Source organism: Microcaecilia unicolor, chromosome 7 (assembly GCF_901765095.1).
Source record: "Microcaecilia unicolor chromosome 7, aMicUni1.1, whole genome shotgun sequence".
In the NCBI taxonomy this organism is placed as follows: domain Eukaryota; kingdom Metazoa; phylum Chordata; class Amphibia; order Gymnophiona; family Siphonopidae; genus Microcaecilia; species Microcaecilia unicolor.
Window position 1 is genome coordinate 277,554,986 of NC_044037.1, and position 24,406 is coordinate 277,579,391.

The 24,406-nt window shown below is 47.5% G+C and overlaps 1 protein-coding gene across 1 annotated transcript in view; it reads left to right on the forward strand.

The window, feature by feature from the left end:
• The window catches only part of PARP14 (poly(ADP-ribose) polymerase family member 14), a 133,875-nt gene that overhangs the window by 105,713 nt on the left and 3,756 nt on the right, over window positions 1-24,406 (forward strand). The window contains 2 exon segments of the mRNA XM_030210876.1: window positions 9,451-9,593; window positions 11,357-11,531. Of these exon segments, the coding sequence (XP_030066736.1) occupies window positions 9,451-9,593; window positions 11,357-11,531 (318 nt within the window).

Here is a 24,406-nt window from a genome sequence, read left to right on the forward strand (position 1 = left end):
GTCAATTCTATAAGCAACATGTATGAGGTTATAGAATAAGGGCCAGGTATATGCACTATTCTGTAACCATGTGAGTGTCATGCATAGCACTCAGTTGTACAGTGAACATTCACTTGGTTGGAGTCTGGACAGATCCTGCAACTACGTGCACCGTTTATAGAATACCGTACGATATGAGCGTAGTTACCATATTTGAGTGTGATCATTTACACTAGCTCTGTGGTCACACATAAATGTAACATCTGAGAACCTGTTAGGCTAGTATTCTATAAAAGAAAGTGTGCATACACTAAGTGCTGAGAATGGAGGGGGATTTTGTTTTTGAACGTAAGGTGGGATACAGCTATAATCATCTTCAGTTGATATTATTGAAGCTGATAGGTAAAAGTGCTTACAAATTATTATTATTATTCAGTCCACAAATAGGGGGTAATTCTTTACAGGTTGCCTAAAGTTGGGTACCATGATGAAGCAAACTAAGGAATAGATTCTGTATATCACGCCTAAAAAATCTGCGCCGAAATGAAATTCACCTAAGCGTATTCTGTAAACTAAGCAGACATTTCCGTGTGGTAAATAGAATATATACTGAGCACTGCTCCACACGAGTAAATTTAGTCTTGGACAGTTGCGCCAAGTAAAACTTGGTTTAAATCCCTACACCTAAATTATGCACAGAGTAAGTGAATTCTATAACAACTCACATAGATTTTAGAAATGCCCATGGCCACGCCCACTTTTCAACTATGCGACTTATTCTGTAACGTGGTGCACGTAAATTCTATTCTTAGTTCTGCACTAATTAATGCCAATTAGTGCTGATTGGTTGTTAACATCCAATTATCAATTCAGATTAGCTTGTTAACAGATTTGCTTATGCGCATTGTTATGGAACACGCTTCGATTTCCACACAGAGTTCTCGGTGCGATATATAGAATTCTGGGGTAAGTGTGAATTCTGGATCGGCAATTAACTACTGGCATTAATCCACAGTTATGTGCCTGAATTTAGGCCTAAGTACTTATGCTAGCTTTGTGGCTACTTTAAATGCTTGTGCCTAACTGCTGTCAGATAAGTGTGTAACTGATAGCATTTTATAATCTGCGAACATAAGTGCTAGGCCTGCCCCTTAGCCACCCATGCCTCTCCCAGGTCCACCCCCCCCCCCCCCCTTTGCAGTTGCGTGCTATTGATTTTGTGCACTCAATTTGTAGAATACCAGCTAAGTGCAGTTGGAGTGGAGAAGTAGCCTAGTGGTTAGTGCAGCAGACTTTGATCCTGGGGAACTGGGTTCAATTCCCACTGCAGCTTCTTGTGACTGTGGGCAAGTCACTTAACCCTCCATTGCCCCAGGTACAAATAAGTACCTGTATATACTATCCAGCTCATTTTCGAAAGAGAAGGGCGCCCATCTTATGACACAAATCGGGAGATGGGCGTCCTTCTTTCAAGGGCGCCAGAATCGGCATAATCGAAAGCCGATTTTGGGCGTCCCCAACTGCTTTCCGTCACCGGGATGGCCGAAGTTCCCGAGGGGCGTGTCGGAAGGGTAGCGAAGGCGGGACGGGGCATGGTTAAGAGATGGGTGCCCTTGGCCGATAATGGAAAAAAGAAGGGCGTCCCTGGTGAGAATTTGGTCCGCTTTATTTGGTCCCTTTTTTTCAGGTCCAAGTCTCAAAAAAGTGCCCGAACTGACCAGATGACCACTGGAGGGAATCAGGGATCACCTCCCCTGACTCCCCCAGTGGTCACTAACCCCCTCCCACCTTCAAAAAAAACCACAAAAACTTTTTTTGCCAGCCTCAAGTGTCATACTCATGTCCATCGCAGCAGTATACAGGTCCCTGGAGCAGTTTTAGTGGGTGCAGTGGACTTCAGGCAAGTGGACCCAGGCCCATCCCTCCCGAAATCCACTGTACCCACATGTAGGTGCCCCCCTTCACCCCTTAGGGCTATGGTAGTGGTGTATAGTTGTGGGGAGTGGGTTTTGGGGGGCTCAGCACCCAAGGTTAGGGAGCTATGAACCTGGGATCAATTTGCAAAGTCCACTGTAGTGCCCCCTAGGGTGCCCGGTTGGTGCCCTGGCATGTGAGGGGGACCAGTGCACTACGAATCCTGGCCCCTCCCACGACCAAATGCCTTGGATTGGTTTGTTTTTGAGATGGGCGCCATCAGTTTCCATTATGGCCGAAAACCAATGGCGCCCATCTCTAATGTTGACCTAAATGTTCAGATTTGGGCGCCCCCAACCGTATTCTCGAAACGAAAGATGGACGCCCATCTTGTTCGAAAATACAGTTGCCCCGCCCCTTCGCGGTGCTGTCCTTAGAGATGGGCGTCCCCAGTCGAAAATGCCCCTCCATGTAAACTGCTTTGAGTGTTGTTGCAAACCCCCCCCCCCCCCCACAGAAAGGCAGTATATTTATTTATTTGTTGCATTTGTATCCCACATTTTACCACCTTTTTGCAGGCTCAATGTGGCTTACAAATTACCGTTAACGGTGGTAGCCGATTCCGGTCTGAACAAATGCATGGTTTGGATTAATTCAAAGCGATATTGTGGTAGAATGAGGTATATATATGGTTGGTACAGTTGGGGGGAACTTAGATAGGGAGAGGGGAGGAAGAGTCAGGTAATGTCCATTACGGTCTTTGGTTACATTGTGTTGCAGGTGTCCAGGTATTTTATGTTGGGTCGGTGGGGTATGCTCTTTTGAACAGTTCTGTCTTTAGTGCTTTCCGGAAATTTAGGTGGTTGAGCGTAGTTTTTACTGCTTTTGGCAGTGCGTTCCACGCTTGTGCACTTAAGTATGAAAAACTGGATGCATAGGTGGATTTGTATTTGAGTCCTTTGTTGCTTGGGTAGTGGAGATTTAGGTATGATCGTGCAGATTTTGTGGTATTTCTGGTTGGCAAGTCTATGAGGTCTGTCATGTATCCCAGTGTCTCGCCGTAAATAATTTTGTGAACAGTTGTGCAGATTTTGAAAGTGATGCGTTCTTTAATTGGTAGCCAATGCAGTTTTTCTTGGAGTGGTTTGGCGCTGTCAAAACGCGTTTTTCCAAATATAAGCCTGGGTGCTGTGTTTTGGGCGGTCTGAAGTTTCTTTTTGATTTGATCTTTGCATCCTGCATAGATTCCATTACAGTAGTCTGTGTGGCTTAGTACCATTGACTGTATCAGGTTACGAAATATTTCCCTCGGGAAGAATAGTTTCATGCGTTTGAGTTTCCACATTGAGAAAAACATTTTCTTTATGGTGGATTTCGCTTTGGTCTCTAGTGATAGGTTACGGTCGATTGTTACTCCGAGAATTTTCAGGCTGTCTGAGATTGGGAGGGTGTATCCTGGGGTATTGATGTTTGTGGGTTTGTATGTATTGTATTGCGATGAGAAGATGAGACAGTGTGTTTTTTTTCTGTATTGAGTTTTAGTTGGAATGCATTTGCCCATGAGTTCATGGTGTTTAAGCTGAGCTTGATTTCATTGGTAATTTCTGCCAGGTCATGTTTGTAGGGGATGTATAATGTTATGTCATCAGCGTAGATAAATGGGTTAAGGCCTTGGGTGGATAAGATCTTGGCTAGTGGAGTCATCATGAGATTGAAAAGGATCGGTGATAGTGGTGATCCTTGCGGTACTTCTCAGCCTGGTTTTCACGGTGACGATATGTTTGTTTTTGATTTCACTTGATATGTTCTTGTGGTTAGAAAACCCTTGATCCAATTGAGAGTGCCACCACTGATTCCGAAGTAGTCGAAGAGTCTTAACCATGTTGAACGCACTTGACATGTCAAATTGGAGGAGGAGTATGCTCTTGCCTAGTGCTATTTCCTGCTTGAATTTGGTTAGGAGAGTGAGTAGTACTGTTTCCGTGCTGTGTAGGGGTCGAAATCTTGATTGTGACTCATGTAATACAGTAAATTTGTTTATGTAGTCGTTGAGTTGTTTGGTCACCAGTCCTTTCATTAGTTTGACTACTAATGGGATAGATGCTATTGGGTGGTAGTTGGTAATGTAGTTTGTTTTTTTTCTTGGTGTCTTTTGGTATTGGGGTGAGCAGGATGTTACCTTTTTCTTTAGGGTAGATACCCTGCTGAAGCATGAAGTTTAAGTGGGATGTGAGATCTGTTATGAAGCGGTGGGGGGCAGATTGAATTAGGTAGCTGGGGCAAGTGTCCAGTTGACAGTGGCTGTTGGAGTATTTTTTTATCGCCTGAGTAATTGTGTCGGTGCTGAGGAGATCGAAATTTGACCATATTCGGTCAGCAGGGTGTTCACCAGGGGTTGGGTCTAGACCATTAATGAAGTTTTCTATGTCCATGTTATTCTGAGGTAGAGTTTTGCGTAGGTTTACGATTTTTTCATTGAAATATTTAGCGAGGTTGTCTGCAGATGGGATGTCAGTGTTGGTTGTGGTGATCGGTGTTGTGTCTAGAAGTTTGTTCACAAGGTTGTATAGTTCCTTCACGTTTTTGTAGTCTGGCCCAATTTTAGTTTTGTAGTACAACCTTTTGGTCTGTCTTATTGCATATTTGTATTTCCTTTGTAGTTGTTTCCATGCGTTGTGTGTGTATTCGTTTTTTATTTTTTTCTATGCGCGTTCCAGTTTCCTAGATCGTGTTTTTAGTTTTTTCAGTATATCAAGTCCCATTCTCTTTCCCTTTATCTAAACGATAATTTGCAAATTACATATGTATCATTTATTTATCTTAGTATACCACCTTCATTGTCAAAGCAAATCAAAGCGGTTAACAAAATTAAAAATTACAAATAAAAAGAAAGTAAAACAGAATTCCATAATACGATAGGACAGTAATTTCCAATCAATAAGATAACAGACATCATTATGAACCACTGTGCTCAAAGCCAATTAACACCAATTAGCTAATTTCTTTTTTTATGTCCTCTTTATTAGGTTCACATAACCAATGTGCACAATAATATCAGGCTCAAACAAAACTGAATCAAACTTTTCGCGAGAACATCAACATCCCCACTCCTCCCTCCCCCAAATATCCATAAACAGCATCAGCAGTCAACTGCATCAATGGATTAACAGACGGCCAGTTAGCTGGTTTACCAATTGTTATGTGCGTAACTGGCACTATTCTATAACTTGCATGTATAACTGTGTCAAATTGTGCGTTCAGGTTTCAATATCTGTATCAATTTATTGTTTGTATACTGCCACATCCCCGATAAGGGTTCACTACAGTTCACATTACGCAAATTAGGTTTTCCTTAGGGTTGCATCAGTGGGTTGGGGATGTTTTATGAATGGTTATAGAGCACTTGTACATCTGCGGCTTACATGGGGCAATGGAGGGTTAAGTGACTTGCCCAGAGTCACAAGGAGCTGCCTGTGCCTGAAGTGGGAATCAAACTCAGTTCCTCAGGACCAAAGTCCACCACCCTAACCACTAGGCCACTCCTCCACTGTTGCTACTATTTGAGATTCTACATGGAAGTCGGCTCTTGCAGATCACCAATGTGGCCGTGCAGGCTTCTGCTTCTGTGAGTCTATTTGCTACTATTTGAGATTCTACATGGAAGTCGGCTCGTGCAGATCACCAATGTGGCCGTGCAGGCTTCTGTGAGTCTGTGCAGCCTTCTACATGGAATGTTGCTAGTGGAATAGTAACATTCCATGTAGAATCTCCAATAGTAGCAACATTCCATGTAGAATCGCCAGTAGTATCTATTTTATTTTTGTTACATTTGTACCCTGCGCTTTCCCACTCATGGCAGGCTCAATGTGGCTTACATGGGGCAATGGAGGGTTTAAGTGACTTGCCTAGAGTCACAAGGAGCTGCCTGTGCCTGAAGTGGGAATCGAACTCAGTTCCCCAGGACCAAGGTCCACCACCCTAACCACTAGGCCACTCCTCCACTCTAACATCTACTATAATAAAACGCACCCTCAACGTTCTGAGGAAACTGATGTCACTGAAGTCACTCACACACCGGTTCGTGGTTTCATGGTGGTGAAGCCACCACAACATCTTCATGCCCCGCCCTCATGTCACACGTGATGACGTCGAGGGCGGAACACAAAAACAAGGCTAATTAACGCATGGCGTGTTTCCCTACTCCTCCCCTTCCAAAAAATTCCAGCCGCCCATGACGTCCACATCAACCCGGCCCCTTTCGCCACATAGCCCCGCCCCTTAGAAGTTACCGCCCCACCCACGGTACCACACTCACCCTCAGCAACGTCCATCCCCCCCGTCACCTCCCCGCTCCCCTCCCCTTCCCTTACTCGTGTCTCCCTGGTGGTCTAGAGGTACCTGTTCGGTCGGGGCAGGAAAGAAAGAGCCCCCTCTTTCCTGCCCGTAGCGGTGGTGGTAGCTTCCTTGCTGCATCGTGTGGGAGTCAGGCTCTCGGCGTTTCAAAATGGCCGCCGAGAGTTCAAGCTGCATCGCGAGACTTCAACTCTCGGCGGCCATTTTGAAACGCTGAGAGCCGGACTCCCACACAATGCAGCAAGGAAGCTACCACCACCGCTACGGCGAGGAAACAGGGGGCTCTTTCTTTCCTGCCCCCACTGAACAGGTACCTCTAGACACGCGTAAGGGGAGGGGAAGGGAGTCCCCTGCCCGCTAGCGCCCGTTTCATCGCCGCCAGAAACGGGCCATTTTTACTAGTGTTACATATTTTGTTGGCTTTTTTAATAGAATTAGGAGGAATTGTGTGCGTCGGCCAACGTTGGCTGGTTTACTTCTTTATGATCTGAGTTCTACCCATGGGCTTGGGAATCGTAAAGGTAGCATCTAATATCAGTGCTGTTATCTGTAGCTGGGATGATATCATTTGTTTCAATTTTAAACAAGCCAAATGCCTTCCAGGGTCTTGCAGTATTGCACCTAATGCCCCAATGACAATTAGACCCAGTGTTGATTTCTTTTTCCAAACCTTTGTCATTTCTGTTTTCAAATCTCGGAAACAACGTTACTGTCCTTTAGAATGGCTGCATCAATACACCAAATATGGTTCTCTTGAACGACAGTAATGTCTGATGCGTTGTGTTTTCTTGGCGTCTGGATTTTGAAATCCCATAAAATGTTCACCTGGTTCTTTTCAATGTGATTTAACGTTCCCAGTAATTCTTATTGACTGGGAATCCATACTTTTTGCATAAATAAATACCAATGTAATATTTTGCCAAGTTGATCATGCCTTTTTTTTTTATTTGTAGTCTGTGCAACTTTGCAGCCTCCCCGTTATGTGATCAACCATTTCATCCTTTTCTCCACATAATTGGTATTTATCATGGCAACTAGGCTTTTCTGTTTATTTCCCTTCTCAGAGAGGCCCTGGCGCAGCAGCCATCTTCACAAGCTGCCTCCGGCTGTCCCGAAGGAAACGGCGTGCAGTAGTTCCATGGTGGGTTTACCGCCGCTTAGTAAAAGGACCCCTAATATTTTTTTAATGGCCACACACGAATGGCAAAATTAGTACATGGCCAATAATTCAAAACAAAAAAAATCGGCCATTTTCCAACTGCTGTGAAAATGGACTTACCATGTGATTTTCATGTTAGCCCCCCTCTATGGAATAAGCTGCATCAGCAGCTCTGTTTGGAACCCTCCTACCAAAATTTCTAAGTGGGCTAAAATACAAGCTAATACATGCCACCACCTTCTCTTACATGAGCACGCAGCTGTGGAATGCACTACCTACATCCCTGAAAGCTATTGACGAAATAACTAACTTCTGCAAATCTCTGAAAACACATCTCTTCCATAAGGCTTACAAAGAGAACCCATAGCCCTACAAAAACTACCTTACCTTCCACCCTGACTGACACCTTGCCATCTCTCTTCCCTTACTTAACCTTTGCACACCACTAAATGTATCTGGTATAATGGAATGATTGTGTCATAACCATACTCTGTAAGCCACATTGAGCCTGCAAATAGGTGGGATAATGTGGGATACAAATGCAATAAAATAAATAAACCTACCTTTTCTCACTAGCATTTGGGGTTTCGTAGGGGCATTGGAAGATAGATGATAGCAGCGGTCACTGTATTTCTCTCATTGTATCCCTCTCCTCTCATTTCTTCTCTCCCCACCCCACTCTTTTTTTTTCTTTTCTTAATTTGTATGATTAATTTTATCTTTTTCTTTTTAAAAGGAGTTCTTTACAGCTTTTTTTTTTTTAATGAGTTTTATTGTACACTAGTAAAAAAGCCCCGTTTCTGATGCAAATGAAACGGGGGGGCTAGCAATGTTTTCTTCTGTGTACATGTGGGAGTGTGTGTGTCCCTGCCCTCTGGCCTCTCTCCCCTCCCCCCTCTGAGTCCTTCACTGTTACAGAGCCAGAGATTTGATTTCGTGCTCTGCTGTTTTCTTTCACTGACTGTGTTACAGAGAGGGCGGGGGCAGACACTCATAGGGAAAACGGATATCTCGCCCCCTTCACACTTCCGGCTGGAGGCTTCATAGAACGTTGGTGTTGCTTTTTATATAGAGAGATTGCTTGTCCAATTTTGGCGATTCATCAAGTTTTGTAAATTACCATAATGTGGGGTTAATGCAGGAGCAATTAAATGCTTGTAAATAGGAGACGGAAGTGCTCCCACATTATTTTCAGTTGTCACACGAAATTTAGCCTACAACTTGAAAATTAATTGAAATGGTCCTTTTTTTAGGGACATGCTAGAAACGGGCTTAGTGCACAAGACAATCTCATGTTAGAATGCGGTCAGCCTACTTCACAGCACATCGTAGTGGCCCATATAAAATATATCTAAAATAAAAAAAAATGAAATTTATCTCTCATATATATTTTTAAATATATATGATAGATAAATAGCAATTAAATAAATGTATAAAAAAGACTGAATTCATTAAGGGGCTTTTTTTGTTTCCTCAGGACACTATACATATTTTCTAATTAAGATACAGTCTGTAAACTATTTTGTCTTTTGTATGTATGGATAGTATTGTAACTAAACAAAAATTTTCCATTAGGAAAAAAAAATATTCCCCATTCTGATGTTCACATTTCCCAGTTCTCGTCCATTGATCATGGCTTTTTCTGAGTGTTCTGGATATATTCATTGATTCTGAACGTTAATACTGCAGTTTCTAGGTTTGAGGTAGTGAGTCAAAGTCCTTCTTATAGTCAGTCCAGATCGGTGATGACGATGATTATTATTATGGTTTCATAGAGCCTGTCAGATCCCCATGGCTGTATTTGGTGCTTTGAATATCAGATTCTTTCCAAGAACCTATGATGTGGGCAGTTCAAGAAGTTCTGCTTTCTGTAGTTGATAGATGGTGATTTTTGTCAATGTCTAGTGTGTTCCGATGTTTCAAGTCTATCAATATTACTTCAAGGGTTGTCACAACTACAAATAATTACTATTATTGTTATTGAGAATCTATACAGCTTTGTATATAAGGCAGCAGCACTGAATACAAAAATATGTACTTCGTAGGAGCAGAGTCAATGGAAGCACCTAAACATTGGGATCCAATGAAGATTACGGACGTGAAAGAAGTTCCTTTACCTGTTGGATGTCCAGAATACAACAAAGTGGCAGCATTATTTCAGAAATCTTGTAAACTTCAAATTCTCAAGGCAAGTTGTTTATTAAGATGATTTGTCCAGATAATGCATTAAACCTGTCTTATTAATCTGCATTAATGTGGAACTCACTCCCTTTGCATGTCAGATCAGAAAGGAAATACATTTGTTCTTGTAAGAAATTGGAAGACCTATTTGTTTGGAAAACTTTTATTTAGCCATCAGAATTTTGCTGCTGTCAATTTTATTGTGTATCCTAGCAATGGCTAGCTTCTTTTATTATAATCTGCATAGAACCAACTTTAGTACATTCCAGAATATAAGAATAAACATTCATGCTTATTTTCAAAAGAGGACTCCCATCTTTCGACAAAAATCGGGAGATGGGCGTCCTTCTCTCAGGGTCATCCAAATCGGTATAATTGAAAGCCGATTTTAGTCATCCTCGACTGCTTTCCATCGCGGGGACGACCAAAGTTCCCGGGGGGTGTCGGCAGTGTAGCAAAGGCGGGACGGTGGCGTGGTTAGGAGATGGGCGTCCTCGGCGAATAATGGAAAAAAGAAGGGCGTCCCTGACGAGCACTTGGTCGACGTTACCTGGCCCCTTTTTTTTTTTCAAGACCAAGCCTCAAAAAGGTGCCCGGACTGACCAGATGACCACCGGAGGGAATCGAGGATGACCTCCCCTTACTCCCCCAGTGGTCACTAACCCCCTCCCACCCTAAAAGAAAAATTTTAAAAACATTTTTTTCCAGCCTCTTTGCCAGCCTCAAATGTCATACCCAGCTCCATGACAGCAGTATGCAGGTCCCTGGAGCAGTTTTAGTGGGTGCAGTGCACTTTGGGCAGGTGGACCCAGGCCCATCTGTTATACTTGTGGTGGTAAATGTTGAGCCCTCCAAAACCCACCCGAAACCCACTGTACCCACATGTAGGTGCCCCTCTCCCCTTAGGGCTATGGTAGTGGTGTACACTTGTGGGTAGTGAGTTTTTCTTGGGGGGGGGGGGGTTGGGGGGCTTAGCACACAAGGAGCAATTTCTGAAGTCCACTGCAGTGCCCCCTAGGGTGCCCGGTTGGTGTATTGGCATGTCAGGGGGACCAGTGCACTACGAATGCCGGCTCCTCCCATGACCAAAGGGCTTGAATTTGGTTGTTTTTGAGATGGGCGTCCTCGGTTTCCATTATTGTCGAAAACTGAGGTCATCCATCTCTATGGTCGAACTACATGTTGAGATTTGAGCGTTCCCAACCGTATTATTGAAACAAAAGATGGATGCCCATTTCGTTTCGATAATTCGGGTTGCCCCGCTCCTTTGTGGCGCCATCCTTGGAGATGGGCGTCCTTAGAGATGGCCGTACCCATTCGATTATGCCCCTCATTGTTTTTTATTGTATTATAAATTCTAAATGCAAAGCACTCTGATATAATAAAGAATGATGGACACAACTAAGGATGCACAATTTTGTTACATTCAGTTTTTTGTAGCATGCATGGTTTAATTTATTGTGTCAAAATAATGCATTCTAATATTAAATGTGTTATTTCATGTTGGCCAATACTAAATGAAAAACAACCACAAATGAAAAGTGAAAATTGGTTCAAGAGCTGAACAGGGGAACAACATGTAGAAACACGGACAATTCCCATAATCTGAAACGAAGCAGATTTTGGGAAAGAGATATCCAGGTAGACTGAGGAAAAGAGGGACCAGTGGAGATTTAATGTAAAGAACAGAAATATTGGTTTGCCTTTTTATTATTATATGCTTTGCTTACCAGTAATAAAATCTCTGTAAATATCTTTTAAATTTTGTAGATTGAAAGAATACAAAATTTAACACTTTGGAAGAGCTACCAGATCAAGAAAATGAACATGGATGCCAAGAATGGCCACAAAAACAATGAACGACAGCTGTTCCATGGAACAGCACCTCACACCTTAAAGGCTATTAATGACCTTGGATTCAATCGTAGTTATGCGGGATTGAATGGTAATGTATAAGCACAAGACTCTAATAACCATTGCTAGTAATTCATGCCATAATCTGACTTTACTGAATTTCACTTTTTTTGTACCCTGCCCAACCGTTTCCATCTGGTCATATGACTTTCCAGCTCAATTGGAAACAGCCTCTATTGGACTCCAGTACCATGAGCCTTCAGTCACAAGTTTTTAACTCTTCTGTATTTCCCTCTCATCTCAGCCCAGCCACCACAGCAACAGCCCTCGGCCAGGGACTACAGACTGCTGTATATGTAGAACCTAGATAACTTGGGCCTAAGTCTGGCCAGTAGGTGTCACTATTGTGCAATGACTGGGACTCTGTCCTTTCCCAGATGACTCAGGCAATGGAAGATGTGACTGGGAATGAACCCAGGTTCTCAACATAACAGTGCCTGCCATAGGGCCAGTCCTAAACTATTTATTTATTGGCACTTTTCTTGTGGAAAGGCCAAGCATTATGGACCAGATTCTTCCTCCATTTTCTATCTCTGTGGATAACATTCTCATCCTCCCTGTCTCATCAGCCTCTCAACCTTGAGGTTATCTTTGACTCCTCTCTCTCTTTCTCTGCACATATCCAACAGACTGCTAAAACCTGTCATTTCTTTCTCTATAATTCACCCTTTCCTTTCTGAGCACACTACCAAAACCCTTATCCACACTCTTATCACCTCTCGCTGAGACTATTGCAACTTGCTTCTCACAGGTCTTCCACTAAGCCATCTCTCTCCCCTTCAATCCAGGGGTGTAGCCAGCCTTCGATGGGAGGGGGGTCCAGAGCCTGAGGTGAAGGGACACATTTTAGCTCCCCCCCCCCCCCCCGACGCCGCCGACCCCCCCCCCCCCCCCCCCGCCATGCCATTGCCGCCGACACCGCCAGTCATTGTCGCCCCCTCCCCCGATAATGACCTGCTCGACACCCCCCGCCTCCCGCCGCCGCCTACCTTTGCTGGTGGGGATCCCAATCGTGCAGGACGTCAGAAACGGAAGCCTTTTACGAGGAGGATCTCGGCTGGCGGGGGGGGGGGGGGGGGTTGGGGTACCCCGCCACCAAAGGTAGGCGGCGGTGGGAGGGGGGGTCGGGCGGGTCGTCGGCATGGGGGTCCAGGGCGAAATCTACAGGGGCCCAGGCCTCCCCAGGCCCCATGTAGCTACGCCACTGCTTCAATCTGTTCAAGATTCTGCTGCATGATTTATATTCTGCTAGTGTCGCTATGCTCATATTAGCCCTCTCCTCGAGTCACTTCATTGACTTCCTATCCGTTTCTGCATACAGTTCAAACTCCTCTTACAAGTGCATTCACTCTGCAGCTCCTCAGTACCTCTCCACTCTTATCTCTCCCTACACTCCTCCCTAGGAACTCATTCACTGGGTAAATCTCTCTTATCTGCACCCTTCTCCTCCACTGCCAACTCCAGACTCCGTTCCTTTTATCTTGCTGCACCATATTCCTGGAATAGACTTCCTGAGCCATTACGTCAAGCTCCATCTCTGGCCATCTTCAAATCTAGGCTAAAAGCCCACCTTTTTGATGCTGCTTTTTGAACTCCTGACCCCTCTTCACTTGTACAGTACCCATGTCTGTTTTAACATTCCCACCTTACTAATTCCCTTATCCCTTATTTGTCCTGTTTGTCTGTCCTGATTAGATTGTAAGCTCTTTCGAGGAGGGACTGTCTCTTCATGTTCAAGTGTACAGTGCTGCGTACGTGTAGTAGCTCTATAGAAATGATAAGTAGTAGTAGATTCAATAAATCGTGCCAAAGTTAAGCGCCGTTAAAATCTGCTTGAAGTGCCAATTCTATAAAGGTTGCTTAGCACTAAGCAGCCTTTATACAACAGCATTTGAGGGGGGGGGGGGTGTCTTTTACAAAGGCACACTAGCGTTGTTAGCACATGCTAAACACTAGAGACACCCGTAGGAATATATGGGCGTGTCTAGTGTTTAGCACACGTTTAGTGCGAATTACTGCCTGTTGAAACGTGCTGTAAATCCTTACGCCATGCAAATCCTCATGCCTATTTTCTGGGTCTGCTCCTGACCTGGCCATTGCCCTTCCCCTGGCCACACCCCCTTTTGAGTTGCACACTATGCATGTTATAGGGCGTAGGGCAGATGTGCATGTAACTTCTAATTACTACCATTTAATTCACTCCAATTAGTTTACATGCATATCTTTTTACATTTATAATCCCCTTAACTATCTCTGTCACTAGAGGGCTGACAGTTTCAGTTTTTGTACCTGAGGCAATGGAGGGTTAAGTGACTTTGTCCAGGGTCACAAGGAGCTGCAGTGGGAATCAAACCCAGGATGCCAGGATCAAAGCCCGCTGCACTAACCATTAGGCCACTCCTCCTCAATGGTTCTGGTAGTGCTTTATTGGGATTTCCACGTATGGATTCACTCTACTAGAGGGAAGTGACATGAGGAAAAGTGACCCTTTTATACAGTTGGAGTGGAGGAATTGCCCCAGGTACAAATAAGTACCTGTATAGACTCTCCGCCTCATAATCGAAAGAGAAAAACACCTATATTTCGACCCAAATCGGGAGATGGGCATCTTTCTCCCGTGGGCGCCCAAATCGGTATAATCAAAAGCCGATTTTGGGTGTTTCCAACTGCAATCTGTTGCGGAAACGAGTAAAGTTGTCAGGGGAATGTCGGAGGCGTGGTGAAGGCGGGACTGGGGCGTGGTTATCGGCTGAGGAGAGATGGGCGTCTTTAGCTGATAAAAAAAAAAAAGGCGTGTTTTCCGCGATTTTGGGTCACTTTTTTTGGACTTTTTTTTTTTTCACGAACAAGTCCCAAAAAAAGTGCCCCAACTGGCCAGATGACCATTGGAGGGAATCGGGGATGACCTTCCCGGACTCCCCCAGTGGTCACTAACCCCCTCCCACCAAAAAAAACACCACTTTAAAAACTTTTTTTCCAGCCTCTATTCCAGCCTCAAATGCCATACCCACCTCCATGACAGCAGAATGTGTTCTATCCTCTGACAGCCTTTCCCTGGTTCTGATGTGGCTCTCAGGTGAGTTTGACACCTTTTCTGTTATGCACACTGCAGAGTCACATCAGCAATGCATTGTGGTGGGTGTAGGGTATTGGGCTGCGTGATTCCACTAGCTTGTGGCAAATGCTCACAATGTTGGTAGGCTGTACTCCCATGGTGCTTTTCCCCCTGCTAACTGGGTCAGAGTGTGTCCAGTTTTGTTACCGGTAGTCCATGAGGTAGTGGCCATTTTTGTAAGCCAGTTTTAGATCCCTTTCGTGTGTTACCCACGTTAGAGAACTTAGTTATTACCTTGAATGTGGCTGAAAGAGGGCATTGTACAGCATTCTGCCAGCTCTGACCTACTGCTAATCTCAGTACCAGGGAGACTCGTTGCCAGTGGGCCACAACCTCTGATCTGCAGTTAACTGTGAGTAAACGTGCTTATTCCAATAAAGGACGTTTTCGGAGAGATTAGTCTTCAGGTGTAAACTGGTGTGCCAATGTTATACAGCAGCAACAAGTCCTAGAGGCCTGCATGTATGCAGGTCCCTGGAGCACTTTTAGTGGGTACCGCAGTGCACTTCATGCAGGTGGACCAAGGCCCATCCCCCCCCCTACCTGTAACACTTGTGCTGGTAAATGGGAGGCCTCCAAAACCCACTCTACCCACATGTAGGTGTCCCCCTTCACCTTTAAGTGCTATGGTAATGGTGTAGAGTTGTGGGCAGTGGGTTTTGGGGGGGATTTGGGGGGCTCAGCACCCAAGGGAAGGGAGCTATGCACCTGGGAGGTAATTTTAATGTTTATTTCTATTTTTTACAATTGCCCCCTAGGGTGCCCAGTTGGTGTCCTGGCATGTGAGGGGGACCAGCGCACTACGAATCCTGGCCCCTCTCACGACCCAAAGCCTTGGATTTGTTCGTTTTTGAGCTGGGCTGCTTCGGTTTCGATTATCACTGAAAAACGAAAACGCCCAGCTCAAAAAATGCCCACATCCAATGCATTTGCCTGGCACAAACCGTATTTTCAAAACTAAAGATAGACGTCCATCTTTTTCGAAAATGCGGTTCGGTCCGCCCCTTCACGGACCCGTTCTTGGAGATAAACGCCCATGGAGATAGGCGTTTGCGTTCAATTATGCCCCTCTATGTAAACCGCTTTGAATGTAGTTGCAAAAAAAAAAAAAAAACACAGAAAGGCGGTATATCAAGTCCCATTCACTTTCCCTTTCTGTTAATGTGGAGAGACACATTATTTAAAAGTGATGTAAGTTATGACATATGGTCCATTTTTCCAACAGACACACACAGGTCAGTTCTGTAACAGGGTGCCCACATTTATTTATTTATTTATTTGTTACATTTGTATCCCACATTTTCCCACCTATTTGTAGACTCAACGTGTCTTACGTAGTACCGGAGAGGCCTTTGCAGGCTCCGGTGTGAACAAATACTACTACTACTTATCATTTCTATAGCGCTACTAGACGTACGCAGTGCTGTACACTTCAACATGAAGAGACAGTCCCTGCTCGACAGAGCTTACAATCTAATTAGGACAGACAAACAGGACAAACAAGAGATAAGGGAATATTAAAGTGAGGGTGATAAAATAAGGGTTCTGAACAAGTGAATAAGGGTTAGGAGTTAAAAGCAGCATCAAAAGGTGGGTTTTTAGCTTGGATTTGAAGATGGCCAGAGATGGAGCTTGACGTACCGGCTAATGAAGCCTATTCCAGGCATATGGTGCAGCAAGATAAAAGGAACGGAGTCTGGAGTTTGCGGTGGAGGAGAAGGGTGCAGATAAGAGAGATTTACCCAGTGAACGGAGTTCCCGGGGAGGAAATACAGGGTGGTGATGTGGTAAGATCAAGTTAATGTGGCACAGGCAAAAGATACACCCGCTTACTCTGTAAAGGAAAATACATGCATATCTTCTTTTATAGAATACTAGCCGTTGAGCCCGTAAAAACGGGCTGATATTGGGGTTTTCCTTCCCCCTCCTCGCGAGGTCGCCACCACTACCGTACCCCCCCCCCCACCCCCGGAGTTGCCGCCATCCCTCCACCCGGCCCGGGCCCTCTCTTCGTTATTCAACTTACAGCAGCGGCAAAACAGCAGCAAGCAGCAGCTCCCGTTGGCCTTCCTTCACTGCCTGTGCCTCGCTCTCGTGTGACGTCACGTCGGCGAGGGCGGGGCACAGGCAGGGAAGGAAGCCCGACGGGAGCTGAAGCTGAGCTGCTTGCTGCTGTTTCGGCGCTGCTGTAAGTTGAATAACGAAGAGAGGGCCCAGGCCGGGTGAAGGGGGGGTGGTGGCGACTCCGGGGGTGGGGGGGGCGGTAGCGGCTACGTTGGGGGGGGAGCGGTAGCGACGTCAGCGTTTCCCTCCCTCCCCTTCAGCGCAGTTTCCCTCTCTGTCCCGCCCCCCTTCCCCCGTCATCACGTCTTGACGCGGGGGCGGGACAGAGAGGGAAGTCTCTACTGCGCATTTGCAGGTGAGTCGGTCACTTGCCATTTATAGGTTTGATTAGCCCTAACAGTGCACTTCCTTGTCATCAAGCAGATGAAGCCATTACGTATGGGTTGTGTCCATCAACCAGCAGGGGGAGATAGAGAGCACTCAATTTTTCACAGTGCCTCATGGCCAGCTAGCTCCACTGCCTCTTCAGTATTCTCTATCTCCCCAAGCAGGGTGGCTGCAGCAGGGGCGTAGGCACGGGTGGGCCTGGGTGGGCCTAGGCCCACCCACTTAAGCCCAAGGCCCACCCAGGAATGGTGCACCCCAAGTCGTGGCATTCCTCCTTCCCTCCCTCGCCCGACCGTCAGACTTCCTCCGCTCCTCCTCCGTTCCCCCCTCAGTTCCGTCCGTCCGTCCGTGCCCCCCCCCCCCCCGCAAATGTTTTTAACCTGTCCTTTTTGTTTAAGCAGCGACCGACGTGAAGACACTGCTTCAAGTTCTCCCTTTCCTCTTCACTCAGTGTCCGTCCCGCCTTTACGATGACGTATTTCCTGTTTCCGCGAAGGCGGGACGAACACTGTGTGAAGAGGAAAGGGAGAACATGAAGCTGGCGAGTGTTGCAGTGCCTTCACGTCACTCGCTGCTACTGAAAGAAAAAGGCCAGGTTCGTGTGCGGGGAGACGGAGAGGATTCGGAGGGCTTTTGGGGAGCTGAGGGGAGGGCAGGGAGACTCGCTGACCATGGGTGGGATGGGAGGGGAGGGGGGAACGGAGAGGATTCGGAGGGCTTTTGGGGAGCTGAGGGGAGGGCAGGGAGACTCGCTGACCATGGGTGGGATGGGAGGGGAGGGGGGAACGGAGAGGATTCGGAGGGCTTTTGGGGAACTTAGGGAGGGCAGGGAGACTCGCTGGCCATGGGTGGGAGGGGAGGGGGGACGGAGAGGACTCGGAGGGCTTTTGGGGAACTTAGGGAGGGCAGGGAGACTCGCTGTGGCCATGGGTGGGATGGGAGGGGAGGTGGGAACGGAGAGGATTCGGAGGGCTTTTGGGGAACCTAGGGAGGGCAGGGAGACTCGCTGGCCATGGGTGGGAGGGGAGGGGGGACGGAGAGGACTCGGAGGGCTTTTGGGGAACTGAGGGAGGGCAGGGAGACTCGCTGGTCATGGGTGGGAGGGGAGGGGGGGAACGGAGATTCGGAGGGCTTTTGGGGAGCTGAGGGAGGGCAGGGAGACTCGCTGGACATGGAGAGGAGGGCGGGGGGGGAGAACATTGCTGGAGGGAAGGGGACAGAGGAAATTGCTGGACATCAGGAGATGGATGGATGGAGGGGAGAGAGGAAATTGCTGGACATGGATGAGGGGAGGGGAGGGCAGGGGCAGAAAACATAAGGACACAGGAGGATGGTGGACATGGTGAGTGAAAAAATATCAAATAGAAAGAAGACACTGCATAAAACAGAAGACACTGGGACCAACGCGAATAGAAAAACTAAATGATCAGACAACAAAGGTAGAAAACATTTTTTAATTCAGAATTTATTAATTGGAATATGTCAGCTTTTGGAAATGTGCATCTGTGATATTTTGCATGTAAGTTTCAGTTTTTCTAGTATTGCTGCATGCTGAGTCTGACTTCTTGAGATAACTTTCCAGTTCAGAAATTTGCCTTCATATCTGTTGTGTCATGTGTTTTTCATGTGTGATCAAGGTGCAGTATTCTGCTAGTGTGTAGTATTATTTGCAGCCCTTTTTGTTTTGTTTCACTAGGTTGTGTACTGGTGTTTTAGAGCCCGGTGTAATTATAGTGCTGCCTTTCCACGCATAAGGTTGTAGCTCGTCCTGTCCTTGGAATTAGTGCTGTTATGGTTTGGTAAGGTTATAAGTGTGTTTTTGCACAAGTTTGTGTATAGTGTTTTGCAGTGGAGTATTTGTGTATTGGCCTTACTGAGGTGGCACCAAAACATCAGAAAGGGTGTAGAGCCTAAATCATGACACACTACCTCTTGAAGGATCTATATATGGTCATTAATAAAAGGAGCTCATTGTGAGCACTATCCACCCTAAAAAGGTGTTTTGTGGCTCTACATGAGAATTGTGATATGATCCCTTGTTTCATATTGTTGACGGTCTGCATTTTCTGTATAGGTATATTGGTGTATTAGGTTCTGCCCAGTGTAATATTTATGGTACAGTAAGGTTCTGAGTGTGTTTTTGCACAAATTTGTGCATAGTGTTTTGCAGTTGAGCGATTGTCGCTTTGATTGATGCTTTGATCAACCACTTTATTCTTTGACATATGATACATATCTAATATCTAAATTTATTTAAAGGTATTAATTGTCAGTGGGGTGGAGCTAGGGAGAGGTGCCAGACCATAGACTGGAGGCGTGGAAGGAAGAAAAGTGCTGGACCGATTGGTATTAATTGCCTTTGGAGAAAGTCTTCAGCTAACAAAGCTTGAGGATCCTCATTAGCTAAAGTATTTATATTTTGAGGTGGAGGTATGGCGGAGCAGTGATAATTTTGTGCCCACCCACTTTAGGCTCAGGCCCACCCAAAATTGGCTGTCTGGCTACGCCACTGGGCTGCAGCTTCTTCGAGCTCCATCAAAAATCTGCCTGGGGGTGGCTCCTGGTTTGCCAGTTGTTAGCCGGGGTATTAGAGGCTATAGCAGCTTCACTTTGAAGGCACATAGGTCAGCCCTTTCCCTGCCTTACCAATGCCCCCGTGGATGTGGACATATTAGCTTGCTTTTCCCTGTCCTTTCCCACTCAGTGGATGCAGGCACATTGGTTCGCCTTTCCCTGCCTTTCCCACTTATCTGAGCCTCCGGAGTGTTTTTATTTACCTCTTTTGCCTCTGCTTTCCTCACAGCGTTAAAAATAAATAAATAAAAATAAATAATTAAAGTCGCGTCGCGCTTTAGCGCAGCGATCTTGGAAAAGAGGTTTTTTTCTTGAGATTCTTCTGCAGGACCGGAGCTTTGATACTCGGTCTAGTGAGGTAAGAGTGTTTTCTGACTCCTCCGGGGTGGGCCCACGATCGGGATGTTTTTGGCGCAAACCGCCATTTTTTAATTTTACCGCCGTTTTCGGCGATGGCTGCAGAGACTGTAAAGCGCTGTTCTAAATGTGGCAAGCGCAAATCAGCAGCGGGGCTTTGTAATTCGTGCTGTACAGACGGTAGAGCCGGCCCGAGCATGGTGAGCGGCGATCTTTTGCGCTCTGAGCTGGCAGCGGACGCCATTTTGGATTTTCCACATGGTGCGGCCTCCGTTGCGACGGAGAGCCCTGAATCCGGGGGGGGGGGGGGGGGGTCCTCTGAGTGAGGCTAATAATACAGCTGATAGCCCTGGGCAGGATCCGGGCGGTCAGGGAGCGGTTTTCTCCCCTGATTTTGTTTTAATGCTGCATAGGGCGTACATGCTTAAAAGAGCTCTTCCACAGGGTTCTTCGGACCCTCTGCCTGCGCCCCCCCCCCCCCCCAGTGGATCCTGGCCTTTTGGAGTTGGCTTTCCCTGTTTCTTATCCTCCTGATAAATGCAGATGGGCTAATTCCCCTTCTGAGTATGGCACACCCCCCTTCCTCCACCCCCCCCCCCCCCCCCCCCCCCCCCCGTGGTCGGGCTATGAGGATTCTGAGGGGTCTGGCAGAACTTCTTGGGCTGAGGAGCCAGAGTCAGGTGCAGAATTGCCACAGGAGCTTGATGATCCGTCTGTGGTGTGGATTTTCCGCCGCGAGGAGCTGCCGGCGCTTATTTCAGATGCCTTACAAGCCCTCTCGATTGAAGATCCTGGGAGTGGCACAGCCTCCTCTGTTAATCCAAGGATGGCTAGTACCAGAAAGCCTGATCGAGCCTTTCCTTTGCATGACTCCATCCAAGAGCTTATTTCGGCTCAATGGGCTGACCCCGAGGGACCTTTGAAGGTTGCCAGGGCTATGGGGCAATTATACCCTCTGAGTGAGGAACATTTGGCTCGCTTTGCAATGCCTAAAGTGGATGCCCTGGTCACGGCTGTGACAAAGAGAACTACCCTCCCTGTGGAAGGAGGTGTTGCCCTGAAGGATATTCAAGACCGCAGGCTTGATTCAGCTCTGAAGCGGTCCTTTGATTTGGCAGGTCTCACTGTTCGGGCGTCTGCATGCAGTTGTTATGCTGCTAGAGCCTGCCTGGCTTGGTTACAGCAGGCAGTGGAACAGCCCGGTGATGGAGCGGAGACCTTATCTGAAGTGGCTCCGCGGATGGAGTCGGCCTTGTCCTTTTTGGCTGACGCCCTTTATGATATGGTCAGAGCTTCGGCTAAACAAATGGCTTTAGCAGTGGCGGCTCACCGCACTCTTTGGGTACGACATTGGGCGGCGGACATGGCCTCTAAGCAAAGGTTGGTGAAGTTGCCCTTTCAAGGCCTTCTCCTGTTTGGTGAGGAGCTGGAAAACATTGTTAAAGGCCTGGGGGATTCCAAACCTCAGCGCTTGCCTGAAGATAGGCCGAAGCCTTCCTCTAAGGGTCAGGCGGTCCGCTCCTCTTACAGACCTCGCTTCCGTGAAGCTAGAAGGTACCGGCTGGGGCGTGCTGCTGGGCTCACTTCGCGTTGTCCGCTTTCAGCAGAGAAACTCCTTTCGCTCGGACAAACGTTTCGCAGCTGCCGGTTCAAGGCCTGGAGTTCAGGGGCGACCCTCTCAATGATGGTGCGCTGGCCCCCTCCTCGTTTCCTGTCATTGGAGGAAGACTTTCCCTCTTTTTTGAGGAGTGGGCCAAAATCTCCGCAGATCAGTGGGTCTTGGACCTGATCAGAGACGGATACCGAATAGAATTCGATGCCCCGGTGAGAGACGTGTTTGTGGAGTCCTGATGCTGTTCTGCCGCCAAAAGGGCGGCTGTAGAGGAGACTTTGCACAGTCTGTGCCGGATAGGGGCTGTGACTCCGGTGCCTCCCGCCGAACAAGGTCTAGGCCGCTACTCCATTTACTTTGTGGTGCCACGAAAAGGCGGGTCTTTTCGCCCGATCCTGGACTTAAAAGAGCTAAACAAGTCCTTAAGAGTGCGGCATTTTCACATGGAAACCCTGCGCTCTGTCATTGCGGCGGTACAGTCAGGAGAGTTTCTCACGTCTCTGGACCTGAAAGAAGCTTACTTGCACATACCAATTTGGCCCCCGCACCAGAAGTTTCTGCGGTTTGCGGTGTTGGGAAAACATTTCCAGTTTCGGGCCTTGCCTTTTGGCCTCGCCACAGCTCCCCGAACCTTCTCCAAGGTAATGGTGGTAGTAGCTGCCTTTCTCAGGCGAGAGGGTATCCGGGTTCACCCGTACCTAGACGACTGGCTCATCAGAGCAGACTCAGAAAGAGTCATCTAGCTACAGCCAGAGTGGTTTCAGTCCTTCAATCTCGGGGTTGGGTTGTCAATATGGCCAAAAGTTACCTGACCCCCTCGCAATCTCTAGAATATTTGGGGGCCAGGTTCGACACAGCCTCGGGCTATGTGTTTCTTCCCGAGCAAAGGCAGTGCAAGCTTCAAAATCAGGTCCGTCTGCTCCTGAGGATGCCCTGCCCGCGAGCTTGGGACATTGTCCAGCTGTTGGGATCGATGACGGCCACCTTGGAAGTGGTGCCATGGGCGAGAGCGCACCTGAGACCTCTACAGTATTCTCTACTTCAACGATGGTCTCCAGTATCTCAGGATTATCAGTGCAGACTTTCTTGGCTCCCTGCGGCTCGCCTCAGAGTGGTGGCTCTTGGACAGCATGTTGCGGTGAGGAATGCCGCTGGCGCTCCCCGATTGGTGCCTAGTGGTGACAGATGCCAGCCTGAAGGGCTGGGGCGCACATTGCCAGGGGAAGCATGCCCAGGGTCTGTGGACGCCCGACGAGTCTGAGTGGTCTATCAACCGCCTGGAGTTGAAAGCGGTGTTTCTGGCTCTTCAGGCCTTTCAAGTGACCCTGGAAGGATTAGCTGTCCGAGTGATGTCGGACAACACGACAGCAGTGGCCTACATAAATCGACAAGGCGGCACTCAGTGCAGAGCTCTAGCCGGGCGGGCCGAACAAATTTGCCACTTGGCCAAGCTGCATCTACAGTCCCTGTCAGCAGCTCACATTGCAGGTCAGAGCAACGTGCAAGCCGACTATCTAAGTAGGCATCAGATCGATCCAGCGGAGTGGGAACTAGCAGACGATGTATTCCTGCAGATATGTGCCAAATGGGGCAAGACAGTGATGGATCTTATGGCGACCAGTTCCAATGCCAAAGTCCCGTGCTTCTTCAGCAGACGGAGGGATCCTCGCTCTGCCGGGTTGGATGCCTTGGCTCAACCCTGGCCCCTGGGCTTGCTGTATGTCTTCCCTCTGTGGCCCTTGATAGGGCGAGTGCTCCTGTGGATTCGGCTGCATCCAGGAGAAGTGGTGCTCATTGCCCCGGATTGGCCCAGGAGGCCATGGTATGCGGACCTCCGACAGATGCTGTTGGAGGCTCCCTTTCCGTTACCTCTGGTTCCGCACCTGTTGTCACAGGGTCCGGTGGCCATGGAGGACGCCTGCCGCTTTGGTCTTATGGCATGGCGATTGAGAGGGCGCAATTGAGAGATAAAGGCTACTCAAATAAGGTAATTTCCACTCTCCTGCAGGCCCGTAAGCGCTCCACTTCCGTGGCTTATGCCAGGATTTGGCGCCAGTTTGAAGTCTGGTGTGTTTCAAGAGCATTTTCTCCGTTGCGGGCTCCTGTCTCGCCGATTCTGGACTTTTTGCAGGATGGTGTACACAAAGGCTTGGCCTATAATTCCCTGCGGGTGCAAGTGGCAGCGTTGGCCTCCCTGCGAGGCAAGGTTGAAGGCGTGTCCTTAGCTGCTCATCCAGATGTGGCACGGTTTCTTAGAGGGGTGCTTCGGCTCCGTCCTCCCGTGCGGGCACCTTGTCCAGCTTGGAACCTGGGGTTAGTATTGAAGGCCCTTCAGGGGGCTCCCTTTGAACCGCTTCAGCGTGCTTCAGAGAAAGATTTGACACTGAAGGCTGTTTTTTTAGTGGCCATTACCTCGGCGAGACGGGTGTCAGAGCTCCAGGCGCTGTCCTGTAGAGACCCTTTTCTGCAATTCTCAGAGTCAGGGGTCACGGTTCGGACCGTGCCTTCCTTCATGCCTAAGGTGGTTTCAGCGTTTCACCTAAACCAGCCTGTTTTTCTTACCTCCTTTGTTGAGGAGGAGTTTCCAGATTCATTTGGGCAGTTGCACCTTTTGAATGTGCGCAGGACTCTGTTGCAGTATCTGCGAATTACAAATTCTTTCAGGACCTCTGATCATCTTTTTGTGCTGTTTGCAGGTCCTCGCAGAGGGTCTTCAGCGTCTAAAGCCACTATTGCCCATTGGCTCAAAGATGCTATCTTTTCAGCATATCTGCTGTCTGGCCGGGCTCCGCCTGAA